Source organism: Coffea arabica, chromosome 5c (assembly GCF_036785885.1).
Source record: "Coffea arabica cultivar ET-39 chromosome 5c, Coffea Arabica ET-39 HiFi, whole genome shotgun sequence".
NCBI lineage: Eukaryota > Viridiplantae > Streptophyta > Magnoliopsida > Gentianales > Rubiaceae > Coffea > Coffea arabica.
In genome coordinates, this window is record NC_092319.1 from 44,530,178 (window position 1) to 44,543,946 (window position 13,769).

General features: G+C 37.9%; 3 protein-coding genes across 6 annotated transcripts; 1 reads left to right on the top strand and 2 right to left on the bottom strand.

Moving 5' to 3' along the window:
• Positions 1-2,319: 2,319 nt before the first annotated feature.
• LOC113690966 (putative ribosome biogenesis protein C8F11.04) lies at positions 2,320-3,842 on the bottom strand. The gene has a single exon (XM_027209123.2). It carries the CDS (start codon positions 3,735-3,737, stop codon positions 2,511-2,513), a length of 1,227 nt encoding a protein of 408 aa, XP_027064924.1. The 5' UTR covers positions 3,738-3,842; the 3' UTR covers positions 2,320-2,510.
• Positions 3,843-5,093: 1,251 nt separating this feature from the next.
• Positions 5,094-7,294, top strand: LOC113689834 (uncharacterized). 4 transcript variants are annotated; one of them, XR_003448241.2, is made up of 3 exons: positions 5,094-6,075; positions 6,247-6,861; positions 6,939-7,294. XR_003448241.2 is itself a non-coding variant. In XM_027207630.2 (3 exons), exons 1-2 carry the CDS (start codon positions 5,557-5,559, stop codon positions 6,331-6,333), a joined length of 606 nt encoding a protein of 201 aa, XP_027063431.1. In that variant the 5' UTR covers positions 5,094-5,556; the 3' UTR covers positions 6,334-6,353; positions 6,939-7,294. The 4 variants fall into 4 exon arrangements, 3 of the variants coding, with proteins under 3 accessions (XP_027063431.1, XP_027063432.1, XP_027063430.1); XM_027207630.2 differs by having other exon boundaries at positions 6,247-6,353; XM_027207631.2 differs by having other exon boundaries at positions 6,247-6,339.
• A 1,440-nt stretch (positions 7,295-8,734) lies between these two features.
• On the bottom strand, positions 8,735-10,576 carry LOC113689833 (peroxisomal and mitochondrial division factor 2-like). The gene is made up of 2 exons (XM_027207628.2): positions 10,337-10,576; positions 8,735-9,845 (listed from the first exon to the last, which is right to left on the bottom strand). Exon 2 carries the CDS (start codon positions 9,835-9,837, stop codon positions 8,989-8,991), a length of 849 nt encoding a protein of 282 aa, XP_027063429.1. The 5' UTR covers positions 9,838-9,845; positions 10,337-10,576; the 3' UTR covers positions 8,735-8,988.
• Positions 10,577-13,769: the final 3,193 nt, after the last annotated feature.

Below are 13,769 nucleotides of genomic sequence, written 5' to 3' on the forward strand. Positions count from 1 at the left end.
AATTAACCATAATTTGAAATGTAAAAAAAAAAAAAAACTAATTTTGGCATCTAAAGGAGATCCAACAGTAGGCATCCGTTTTCCAATTTATGCACTTGATAAATAAAAGGAATCAAATATAAAGAAATTTTAGTTGAGTTAATTTTTCTTATAATTGTGGTGATAGCAAGAATCTTAAGGTATGGAAAATTGTTAAATTTTGGAAGTTGTTATTTTTTGTTATGGCTAATGAAAATTTTTTATTGGCCATATATAGTAATGGCCCCATAAATAAATTAATAGGTTAGATCAAATATTTAATCTAACAAATATAATAGTTGAGGGGCACTTTTGGCATAAACAAATCTTCTCACATCTAAAATTATTTTTTTTGTTGTTGCTTTTTTTGAATGGGACTAAAATGTTACAAGAAAATTGGTTCCAAGAAAGATTAGTGATATATTTAAAATCACAAGGGAGGACAATGAAACTGAGGTTTCTGAAATTATCCCATTAAAATACCTAAGGAAAAAGATTCTTATTTCTATTTATTATTATTTAGAAAAAGAAAATCCTCAAGAATCTAGATGGCCTCTTCTTTTTAGTCACAAAAGTTTCAAAAGCACGTAATGACTAAGGAATCGGATCATTCAGAAGACCACCTGCAGGTGGACATCACAATCTAATCCATTATCAGGGCATTCTCGCAATGGGAATCTGCAACTGCTAAAGAATGGAACAAAAGTTCATGTGCACTATAACCAAATTTTCCCTGTAGTGAAATCGTACCAGGAACGAAAAAGGAGTATACATTTTGTAGGGATAAGTTAATACAACAAGGTAAAAGTATCAAATCTGTTATTGCCGTACCAGTACCACTGCAGCAAGAGACAAAGTGTCAACATGAACAGAGTAATCAGACCTCAATTAGTATATGGTATGTGGCTTCATACAGGTCTTGAAGCTCTTTTAAAGTTGGCCATGAAAAGGGCTAGACCTGCAAGGCTTTATTATGCATCTGCAAAGCAGAAAATTGGCCGTCTGGAGGCTGCTTGATGCTAGATTGGCTCTGTCAAATCAGGTCAAAGATGATTCTTGGTCCAAATATTAATAGCCATTGATGCAAACACAGTTCACTCCATTCAAGATTCCAGTTTACTCGAGACAGAACAAAGTACATTTATGCTCCTGACTATGGGATCAGTCAAAGTTTACCATCGTTGTCACAGATGTGCTTGTGCCACTCCAGCCACGGTGAAAAATTAGTTGGCAGACATAAAAAATGATTTCATAATAAGATTATTAATCAAAAAGAAAACAAGAAGACGTGTGCGTAAAAAAGCCATCTGTCCGCACATTAGCTTTGTAAAAGGAAATCCTTGTCAACATTTTCTGCACACAACCAAGCAATCACCTGTAGTTACAAGGGAAACATGAAATCCAAAGATTCCGAAAATCCGTCTCTGTACTTGCATGCAAAAAAAAAAAAGAAAGGCACATGTATTAATAGTACATGCATTACAAATTCAACCTATTTGCCGAAAGTATTAATACATATGATGCTCTGAGCCTTCGACTTTTTAATAATACATGTATTACAAATTCAACCTCAGAAAGGGAGACTAAATACATCATTACAACCGATCATCAAGTTAGAAAGGTAATGCCACAAAGCTGAAAAACTAATAGTGTTTAACAGATTGTGATTTGCTGAAAACACATTCATCCTTGCGAGCACAACACAGAGCTACACCAATTAGTACTATTTCACGCACTTCCATTTTTCAAACAATGTCCAGTAGATCATTCCCAAAAAAACAAGAAATGTCTCTTACAGAGATCTATAGTAACATGCATTAAATGCTAATTGCAAATTGATTACTACTAAAAACCCATGAAAACAACTTTGGATGCTTCACAACGAGACAACAGTGGTTTCATGTATTTCAAAAGAAGATTAATATCGGCAAACAAAAGAACGAAAAGATGGAAAACACCAAGCATAGCCATCATGACATAGATTTACATAAGCTCATCTATTGTCAGTATATGCACGTATGTATGAACTTAAAATATCAGCTTATACATCTTCAGAAAGTTGGCACACTAGGGAAAAACCATACATCATATGGTAGTAATAAACTTCACTAAATGGCAAATTCATCCTCAGAAAGTTGGGACTTTAGGCAAAAACCATATAGAAGAAATAAAGTGCAGAAAATGGCAAATCCATCTTCAGAAAGTTGAGACTTTAGACAAAAACCACATGTCATATGTAACTAATAAACTGCAGAAAATCGCAAATTTGCCTGCACAGCAGTAATTCCAAAGACCCATAAATGAAATCAAGGACAATCTCAAATGATATTAAGAGCGGATTGTGAGTACCAAATCTAAACCAAAACTGTAGACAAAGCCAGATTTACAGGAATCTTGGCAATGCCTTGAACTCAGAAGAAATCCTTCCCAATGCCTTGAGCTCAATACTACTGCTGGCTGATAGGTAACAGTTGCTTACTTGAACATTATACTCAAACACTACTCTTGATTCTCTTAGCTTTCTTAGATATTGAACTTCCCCTCAACCTTGATTCAAGTTTACTCTTTTTCTTCTCTTTCTTTTCACTGTAACTTTTGGCAACCTTCTCGATGTTTCCTGCTTTCTTCTGCAACCCCTTCACTGATTTTCCCTTCTTTCTCTTCTTAACCCCAGAATCATCACTGTCAAAAATCTCATCTGCCTCTTTATCACTCTTCTTCCCCTCATCTCCATCTCTTTCACCGTCACTATCCACATTCCCTGCTGCAAACATTTTCAGTTTACCCTCATCATCATCATCCTCCTCACTCTCCAATTCACCTACACCTACACCAACATCCATATACCGGACCTCGTGAATCCTCCCTTTCTTCTTCTTCGTCCTCCCCATTATCACCTCACCTCCACTGCTCTCCTCCTTCACCTCCACAACCTCTCCTTCACTGTCATTCACAGCCTCAGTCTTCTTCACCCCATCAATCTTCAACTTCACATCAGGCAATGCCTGATAAACAGGCAATGCCAACGAGTCTGAAAACTTCAAATGCAAACTCCTTACACCACCCCATTTCTTAGGCACAACTTTAACAACCTCATTAATCCCTTGCACTACATTTTCCACTATCTCCTCATTCTCCATTGAAACCTTCCCAACTTTCATCACACAACAAGTTCCTGTCCTCATATACAACAGCCCACATCCCATAGCCCTCTCAATTTGCTCTTTCCAATTCTTATGACTCAAATCCAATGGTAAAGGCAATTTCTTCTTCTTGAAAAAAAACTTGCCAAGCAACTTAGGAAGCAAATGAACAACCCTTCTATCAACCAAAAAAAGATCATAGGAATCACAAAGTTTCCTTTTTGCCTCGAAGGGTTTATAATTTGACTTGAGTTTGGATAGTTTAAGGACTTTGGCAACAGGCAGATTCTGGGATTTAACAATCTTTTTAGCAGCCTCCGAGGTGAGATTTGACTTGGGCCTATCATCAATTATGAGACAAAGCTCGGAATCGGGATCAAATAGGGGTTTTGGTAGGGGGATTTTGAAGGGGTTCGTGCGAGGTTTTGGTGGGATTTTCTTGAGAGTCAAGTTGAGGTAGATGAAGTCGTCTTCAGGGAGGAGTTGAGGCTTTTGGGAGGCGGATTGGGCTTCCTTCCATTTCTGTAAAGCGTTCACAGCTGCAACCACTCTTTCCCTGGGAACCATGGCGGCCATGGAGGCGGCAGAGGTGGAGAATGGTGGCGGAGTGATGAGAAGTGACAGAGGAAATTTGGGAAAACGGCTAGGGTTGAAGATGGGGGTTTAAGAATCCGAACTTGAACCGGGTTATGAACTTATTTGTGTGTTTTTCAAACTGGACCCGGATCCAAAACGCAGGCCAACAAACACTGCTGTACTTCAATTTGAATAGAAAAAGCCCACATATGTTACTTTTGGATTGCCTTCAATTTGGATGGTCCAAAACCCATATTTGCGATTTTGAGTAGAGGAATTTCTTCTATGAGTCTCAAAAAAGAAAAGAACTTCCACCCACCCACACAAATGGACTTACAATTCACAAGAAGGATCCGAATGAAGCGTTGAGAAGTTTAACTACTTTTTCTTTCTTTTTTTTTTTTTTTCCTGATGAGGAGTTAACTACTACTCATTTTTTGAATTTTTTTTGTTGGGCTTTTTTTTTTCACATATGATGCAATTGAAAAAAAAATATGCAGTCACCATTTTTTTTATTATTTATTGCATGAAGTTCGAGAAAATCTTGTTGAGATTGAAATATTCCATGGTCATCCTCGTACATGCAAAACAAGAGTTAGACCTTGTTCGGGGTTACGGTGCATTTGTAAAAAGACGCTTTTAAATATTATTAGAAGCACTGTTAAGTGGTCGATAATTAATTTTCTTAACTTAAATAACTTAGATTTAGTAATTTAAAAGTATTTTTGTTAAAAGTACCAGTGTCAAAAGTGCCTTGCAACCTCAGGAAAGATAATGCCAAATTTGTTATTCTCATTTCTCATGAGTGTAACAAATGTTTTGTAAAAAAGAGTGCTAATTTTTTAGGGTTGTAATCAAAAGGTCATGTACATTATGACTTTATCCCATTACATGACTTTATGGATAGACAGAAAACTAATATATATTCTTTCCTATCTTCAAAACTGAAGAATCCGATGCTGGGGGATTTTCGTCTCATTTTTCCTTTTGTGGTATATTCAAGACTGTTATGGTTAAATGCTTTTTTTGTATTTCTAAGTAATTGCTACTTGTACTTTTCATTCAAAAAAAAAAAAAGAAAGAGAAAAAGCCAAAACAGCCACAATATACTATATAGTCCCTTTAAAAAAAAATTAAATCCAAAAAATAATTGACGGCCGACTAAAAGGTAACCATCCGTTACCTTACCTACCTTTCAATTATTGCTATTAAATACTTCAGCATTAAGTATATTAATCAAGAAAACCCCCCCCCCCCCCCCCCCAATCCCCCAAAAAAAAAAATTTTTTTTTTTTGCGTTGGCTTTCAAGTGGCTGAGAGCTGTAAAGGTTGCTGACAATTACCGTTTCAGAACAAAAACAGTAAAACGATTCACAATCTTTTCTTCTTAAACCTACAAAGAAGTTAATGATGAAAAGAAAAAGGAAACCTGGGAACTTACAGATTCTACTTACTTTGCAAGACAAAAGGGATCAAATCAAACATCAGGCTGCCTTCTAAGCTAAAACTACCGGTCATACGACGGAATTTGGGAGAGCAAAACTACATGTGCGCTGCTGGCTCCCATTCCCAACTGCCATTCAACTTCTCAACGGGCCTACGAACTCCCGTACCACTCTTCTCATTTCTCCCCATCCTCCACCTTGATGGTCATCCACTCATATCAACAGCCCCCTCCTGTTTTTTTCTGATATTTTGTACATATCTGTTTCTTGAATACTATTTCACGACCAAAATTCTTTAAGGAAAGTTCATGCCTCCTTCGCAGGGGGGGAGGGACAAATAAAAACAGACAAAAGAAGTTTGTTTTTGCTGAGAAATGGAAGGTTCAGAGAATTCCAAGATAGAGAATAGACAGAAAGTGAAGACAGGTGATGGCTCAGAACAAGTAGAGGTGCAAGAGGTTGATTTTGGCGAAGTAATCGAGCTCCCTCCACAGCCAGCAGCCATGCATAACGAGCCAGTAATTGTAGCTGAAGAAAAGAACACTATGGAGCAATCGGGATCTTCTGAGGTAACTGTAGAGGAGAAAGGAGAGGAAAACCTGAGCGTTATCTCTGAACCAGAGGCTACTGCGAGAGAGTTGGCGTTTTCCGAATATGGGCAGAAACAGGATGGGGTTTCTGCCGTTGCATCTGAAGCAGAAACGAAGACGCAGGAGGAGGCTCCATTTCCAATTTCAAGTACTAGTGTTGCGGAATCATCAGGTGTTCGAGATTCAGTTAGCGAAGAAAATGTTGTTGAATTATCAGAACCAGTAGCTGTTGTTCCTGGTGATGCTACTAATGGTGGTGGGGGTCGTGACTCATCAGAAAATCCCAGCAGCGCTGACAGAGAGGTGCTCAATTCAGTTGGCCTCTTCTTAACATATTCTTTTTCCGTTTTGCTGATTGTCTATATAATGACCATCTTCGGATTATGGGTAACTAGGGATCCAGAATTTTCCTTTTTCAATAATATTGTTGTTTAATCTGCTGACTACTTTTTATGTGTTGAAACATTTGAACAGCCAGCTGCTGTTTTGACTCCTCGCACGCGGACTTTTTGGACGAGCTGCTGTGGTTTATTTGATGCTCTGCGGGGCTCAAATCAGTAATTTTAGGTGAATGACTTTTGGTACGAGAAGATTCTTCTTGATCAACTTTATGCACTCAACGGTTGAAACTTTTCCCAGAAATCAGTAACTCTTTCTGCCGGTTTTTACGAGCATCGTTTGGGCTTTTAGCCAGTTTAATATCTAGCATTTACTATATTCACCGTACAACAACTATAAGCTGTTTGGTGATCTGTTACATTCTCCTGATAAAATCCCTCAGTCTGTGTGGAGAAAAAATGATTGCTGAAAACTTGTTCATCTGTACAAAGACTAGAAACAGAGAACTGCAGGGAGTAACAAGGCAAGTAAAAGATGGTTGCGGATCTGTGATCAGGTTCAACATAGCTATGCATACACAATGCTGTATATACTACTCAAATCTCATTTCTTGGTGGTAGTGCCTGGAATACATTTCTTATAACTAAACTATGGCAACCAGAACGCAAAGGTGCACAGAGCAAGTTCAAATTTGTAAACCAGAGACGTTTGCTAGTCTAATATGCATGACATACGAGTTGTTCCAGTATGGTAATTTGATCAACCAATTGAAGGACCAAGCTATTAATATTTCACTACTGCATCTGATGTGCTTGATTGCTGCGCAGGAATCTGGAGGAGCATTGTTGGCTGGTTTGCTACTTTGATTTTGTGGAGTGCAGCGTGAGATCTCGTAGAATTTTTTTGACGTAGTAGAAGATAAGGTACATCCACTCAGGATATCATCAGCCATGGAGTTGTTTTCGTTCCTTAAATGATGAAGACTTTAAAAGCTTTTTGTAATTTCATTATCCTGCAACCGGAGCTTGAGTGTGCAGCCAAGAGTCCGTGCTAGAGTGAAGTTTTCTCTTGGTCTTGAGTGTTGCTCTGTAACCTGTACTGATTTATTGTAATTTTATATCTGAGAGCAAACTGTGAACATGAACTGGATATTATGGTATGATAAAAGTTGATTCTTTCTTCACTTGGATTATATACTATCTCTCCTTACCCCTGTACATCTGTTTGCTCCCCAAAAGAAAGATACAACTGGAAACCATATACAGTTTACCGTATCTTCTTTTTTTTTGTGCGGGGTATCTTAAGGATTTTTGAGTTCAGTAACTTTGGCTCCTACGAATTTGTAAGTGCAGCTCTACAAAGTCTCAGATTCTGAACTTGCTCTCATTCCCTGCTCTCCCTCGCCCTAATGACGAGTCAGACCTCGCACACAGCAGTAAAGCAACACTGCTATCACCAACCTAGAGTCTGAAAAAATGGACTAGGGGAAGGATCATAGTTCTAACACTACGTTGCGATGGACTAGGATGAGAACCAAGCAACCTATTTCAAAAGACACAAAAACCAACCACCAGTTTATTCACAATTCATTAAAGACAAATGGTTTCCCAAGTAGCAAACTCTCTGCAAGTATACAAGGAGGCGACTTACTTCCTTTTGGATGAAGGTGCAAGAGATCAAATTCCATCGCGCATAAGCTGAACATTATTGGCACAACTGCCAAACAGGCGGACAAGATGCCCAACCCAATTCGTAATATCCAAAACTAACAGCAAATTTGAGTAGGCAATTAGTGATTTCCAATATGAATAACACAATAAGGAACCTTCGGGCTTTCACAATTTCGATGGGCTTGGCAAATATAAGTTCAGTCACCCAGTACTGCAACAAATTGACTATCAATGATATCACAAGGAAAGAGTTTAAAGCAATTAATGCTTAAATTTATCAAGTTTAACGGGGTTGTCAAGGTGACATGATCTAATATTTTCCTCTCTATACTTAATTAAATTACCATACAATGACCGCATTTGCTGTCTTCTACCTAAATTGTCAATTTGAACCAATTGACGGCACTCAGCTTCACCCAAGAGAGAAAGTCGACTGTGTAGCAACACTTAACCAAGAGGGCTCCAATCATGAAAAAGACCACACAACCAACATATCCGTTGGTAGCAGAAAATGCCTGGGGGTATGCTTATGGCACTCAACAAAATACAGGGCCACAGGTATTCATCAAAGCCTGGAGAGGAGAAAAAGAAAAGCCATCTCATGCACGGCTCATTTCCTTCATTTCTTTGTGGTTAAGTAGAGGTCATGAACAGAGCGTCCACAACCTAATTTTAGGGAGCACTACTCCAAAAATATTACCACCTATGGTATCCACAAATACAATGTCACCTAACACAGCGTCCTGTTTCTTTCTCATGCAGACATGTAAAGCAGAAAGCAATGTAGTCAAGCACTCTAAGGCAACCAAAATTATAATGATGTGGGGATCTAAGAAGCAGCCATTCACATACCATCATCACAAAAGACGTATACTGTGAACACACAGACAAGACAATAAATCATAGAACTATATATGCAGTAAAAATATAATCAGCATCAAACCTTACCAAAATGGGGCAAAAAAAAGTGGTTATTGCAAAGCATCCAACAAACTGTCGTTACCCAGGCAAAACATATCCCTTTAACACTGATTAACAACAATACTACTACATCTATAAGAAATTATCCACTAAAGCTAGAAAGCTTAATAATAATAAAGCCTGACACAACCATCAAAACCATCAAAATTGAGCCATTTCCTTACTCAAGGTCAGCAACAAAAACCCTAACCTGCAAGCTTCTCTTCCATCTTCAAACTACGGAAATTCACCTTTTCTTGTAATGAAGATAACACAGCACCCCTGTCAGAGCCACAGCACTGACAGCAGAAACAGCCACCACAGGCCACTCCCCCTCAAGTCGAGCAGCGCAATTCTTCTCTCGGCCCTCAACCACACTGCCCACATCCTCCTCCACCACAGCCACCTTCCCATTCTCCAGACCATCAACCTCCCTCTGTTTCACTTCCAACCCGTTAATCACCCTCTCTTTCTCCTCCAACTTCCCTTCCAATTCCCTTACCTTTCGCAATAACTCCTCTCTCTCACTCGCAGCCAATTTCAACTCCTCAATCCCACCCTCCAAAACCTTAATCTCCTTCTCCTTTTCTCCAACTTTGGCCTTCAAGTCCTCCACTTTACCAATCAACAAATCCCTCTCACTGATAACAGCATCCAGCTTAATTGACTTCTCCGTCGCCCCATTCTCCAAACTCTCCACCTTCGTTTTCCACTTAGAAACATCACTGTTAGCCTCGTCCAAATCACTCATAGCAGAAATCAGATCATGCTGCAGTCGTGATACTTCGCCCTCAAGCTCACCAGCCCTAGCAGCTACAGATTGCAAAGCCTTGCTCTCCGAGCCCAATTTCTCGACCTGGCCCTTCAGTTCCTCATTCTCAGAGCTCAAATGCTTCATTGATTCCTTCATTTTCTCAATCCTATCATTAACAGTCTTATTCTCATAAACCACCTGCTGCTTTTCTTTCTCCAACGCCTCAATCATCTCTGAAAGTTCAGCAACTTTCGATTCGTAACTGGAGATTTCCTCTCCAGCAATATCCACCGTTTGAGCATCCACAAATTCGCCGTTCACCGTATTCGAATCATCAGCCATCTTTTATCCTACCAGAAATTAAACAAGGAAAAATCATCCAATCAATTGTTCATATATATATTTTTTTTAAAAAAAATAAACTATAGCCCCCGTGATTCCACTTTTTCCTAGGCTAACAAAAAAATTAATTAACAAATAAAAACGAAGAAGAAAATGAGTTATGTAAAAAATTAAGTAAAAACAAGTTTGATTATTTATGAAGGCGCAAAAAATTCTCGAAAACAAAAGTAAAGCGCGTTGATCCAAATATAAATTTGTCTGCGGTCAAAGATTAAGACAAAAAATACCCAAAAAAAAGTAAATATCCTGGAATTCAAAAGTATTACCAAAAATCCCAATATCTACACCAAATATTACGAAAAACAAAATTAAAACCAAAAAAAAAAATTGCATTAATGTCTGCACTGTATATACAGAAAATATTCAAAACAAAATCATTAAAGGAAAAAAAAGATAAAAAAACATAAATAGAATTCGAGAAATTTGTTAGAGAGCTCACCTGGAGTGTGTGTATTGTGCGTGTGATTTGTCTGCAATTGAAAGTCTTAATAATTTAAAAATATAAAAAGGATAAATGTTGGAGTAATTAGGGTTTCTTGGGAGGAAAGAGAGAAAGAGAAAGGTAAGAGTCCTGAGATTTATTATGTCGTCCAATCTGCAATAAAAAAAAAAAAGAAATGAAAATTCCAATAAGGATATGGGCCAAAAAAAAGGATAATTAAAAAAAAAAGTAGCAATAATGATTAAAAGAAAATAAAAGGGGCTTTTTCGGGTGCTTGGGTGTTTGAGTGGTGGTGGCAGTCGTAATGATCATCAATTGTTGATGGCAGAAATGAACGGTTTAAAGTTGGTTTGAGATTCGCTGATGGCATGATCATTCATCCTCATCATCCACGTGATTAAAGTTGTGGGACCCGGAGTCCGAATCCCGATTGTGGAGGGACTGTTCAACCCGTCACGCCGAATGGTGATCCGGCAAAAGGCGGTTCATCATTGGATGGTCAGGGACTGGGTTGAGAATTGGGCTTTTAGTGAGGGAGGGAACCCAAGTTTGGGCCCTTTAAAATCCAAGTAAAATGGATGTATTGCTTCTTACTAGCAGTATAAAGTTTCTCCAATTCTCTTTGTTTTTTTTTTTTTGCACTTTTTAATTTTTTAAAAATATTCTGAAATTTGCTGGTTTATTAATCTAATTTATTAAATCCTTCCAGCTAAATTTCTATGTGAGTAATTATTTCAGGAATTTTTTTTAAATATCTTATTTGTTTCGTTATAAAAAAAATTTGGATTTCCCATCTCATCAAGTTATATTTGCTTTGTTAAAGCTAAGGAAGGAAATAATTGGGTTTTGTTTGGATCGAGGCTTATTTACAAAATATTATTTACTTGTATCATAAATACATTTTTCAATCAAATTTTTTTTTATCTCTTCAATTAGTTTTTGATTTTACATACATAACGTCATAAAAAGTATTAAAGTAATTATTTCAAATAATCTCCTATCTCAAACAAGATGTTTTATTTAGCAGACGATCTTCCATCTTTATTGGCCAAATATCCTATTGCCCAATTGGGTAAATTTTGAGCAGCAAAAGTGTCAGCATGCACTTTGAAGAAAGCACGTTTGAAATAATTCTTGTATACACTGACACGCGATATATACACTCTGTCACTATGTATGATAACTAATCCTAGTATGAATTTGAAATTTAAAATCTAAATTTTGTATCCAATGATGATATCAAAATACTCTACTTATTATGACATTCATTTTCACGGTAAAAATCCTCAAAATAGACATTTCAACAATGATTTCAAAGCCCAACTCAACTCCAATCTTAGATTGTGTTTGGATTGCATTTTTTATCATATTTCATGGAAAAATTACTGTAACGATTTGATATATGTGAGGGAAAAAAATGATAGGAAAATGTGATCACGGAAAACGACAATATTTTCCGACGAAAACATGCTATACAATGAAATGGATATGGATGAATTTAGTGAGGGAAAAAAAAAAAAATGCCTCACAATACCATATCCTGGCGGACCTAGCCAGAAGCCGGTATGGCCAGTACAGCCACATGCTGCTTTCCCTCCGTACAGTTGGTACCACGACGACAATTAAAGATTTTCTGTCCCTTTTTTGTTAGCTTTCTGAAATCAATTACTACATCACCAGAGGAATTCATCACTCCCAACAAGTCATCACCATCATTTTGCAACAATTTAAACATGGCTTCCTTCCCCCAACACATTTTCTCTGCCCCAAATTTGGTCATCAGCACATTTCTTTCTCATCATTTATCATCAACTCAACTCAACTCTTAGATTTGAAAGGATTTCCATTTCCACGCTACTATCTTTTGAGATTTGCTTATTGGCCCCCCCCCCCCCCCCCCTTTATCATGACAGCTACAAAATTGCATGCCATACATACACTACAGTAGTAATTGTGTATTTCATTGGCAAATCCTTGTTCACAATCATCATCTAATTGATGAAAACTGGTTGGGACAGCATCTATGCCAAGTGCGCTTAAATGGTTGGTTCAAATCTTGAAGCATTTAAAACTGTTAATCCTCAATTAATTAATGTATGCTAACAAATAATTAACTCCACCCCAAAAATTGGCGGTATAAACATCTTCCGCAAAGGGGAAACATGATTTTTTGCTAATCTCATTCACGTAATGCCAAATTAATCCTTCGAGTTAACTGTTATGATTAAGCATGAAATCAGGAGCTGAGGTTCGAGCACGTACAATATATATATATATTTCTTCAAGAATGTACGTACCAAGACTAAATTCCTACAACATCAAAGACATTCAAAGCTGGAAAATACCAAATCTATTAGTACTTGTACTCTATCATCATGAAAACTAAATTTGATTTCCCCTCTATTCCTCTACAAGGAATTAAGCTATCCAAGGTTGAAGGCTTCATGAAATCAAAGAAAGAAAGAAAGAACAAAAAAAAAAAAAAAAAAGAAGATAGAGAGCCCTTAGTTTTAATCCCCCACCCTAACCCCCAGCATAAAATAAAGGGCATTAAAGCATAAAGAAAAAGAAAAGAATTTTCGTAACAATTTTCTCACCACCAGCCATCACAACTAAAGGCAATGTAAAATCACATTAATCATAAAATCAGCCTCCAAATTTTCTCTTTTCCTTGTCAGAACTTTCAACAAAGCTTGCAAGAAACTTCAAGGCTTTGACTTGATACTGCAGCTCCATTATATAACCCGCAGTTTCCTCAAACAGCTTGTCAACCCCTAACGATTCACCGCCTGGCACAATTTTTTGTAATACCACAATCTTTTTCTCCACCTCAGCTTTCTCATCTTCTTCGCTACTTGTGTCCTCCTCGATTGATGATGCTAACTTCTTAGCGTTAAAACTTCTCTTTGATGATCTTCTGCTTCTTCTACTGTTCTTCTCCTGGAGCTTCGCGTGGGGGATGACAGCTAAAGATTCTTGACCCGCATTGTCCATATTCGTGCTGGAGTTTTTCCGGGTGGTCATTCTTTCTTTTCTTGATAATGCGGCTGAGTTTCTTGGCTCTTCAGGACTGCTACCGCTGCTCTCCATGAATTAACGGCAAAGGAGGAGAGAAGGGACTGTTGAGAAGGGAGAAAAGGCTAAAGGGTCATAGGAGGTTGTGGAGATGAAGAAGTAAAAGGTTGTGGGAAGAAGGGGGAAGGAAGGTGGTGGAGGGTTGAGGAGGAGGAGGAGGCTGTGAGGCATTGGGGTATGGTGTGGTGTTAAATTATTGTTTAGAGTTCTGGAAATGTCAATGCCAACGAAGCTGGTCCTACCAATTTTGGGCTTTGGCTTCCTAAGACCCCTGATTATGGTTTTCTGGACAAGTAATGGCACCACGCTCTTTGTTGCCGAGGTTCATACACGCATGTAAACACATGGAGGAGGG

What these genes read in the sequence shown, in the direction of transcription:
- LOC113689834 (XM_027207629.2), top strand. Translation starts at nt 5,557, where the DNA reads ATGGAAGGTTCAGAGAATTCCAAGATAGAGAATAGACAGAAAGTGAAG. An exon ending in CCAGCAGCGCTGACAGAGAG is followed by an intron (nt 6,076 to 6,246) that starts GTGCTCAATTCA and finishes ACATTTGAACAG; the next exon opens with CCAGCTGCTGTTTTGACTCC.
- LOC113690966 (XM_027209123.2), bottom strand. Translation starts at nt 3,737, where the DNA reads ATGGCCGCCATGGTTCCCAGGGAAAGAGTGGTTGCAGCTGTGAACGCT.
- LOC113689833 (XM_027207628.2), bottom strand. Translation starts at nt 9,837, where the DNA reads ATGGCTGATGATTCGAATACGGTGAACGGCGAATTTGTGGATGCTCAA.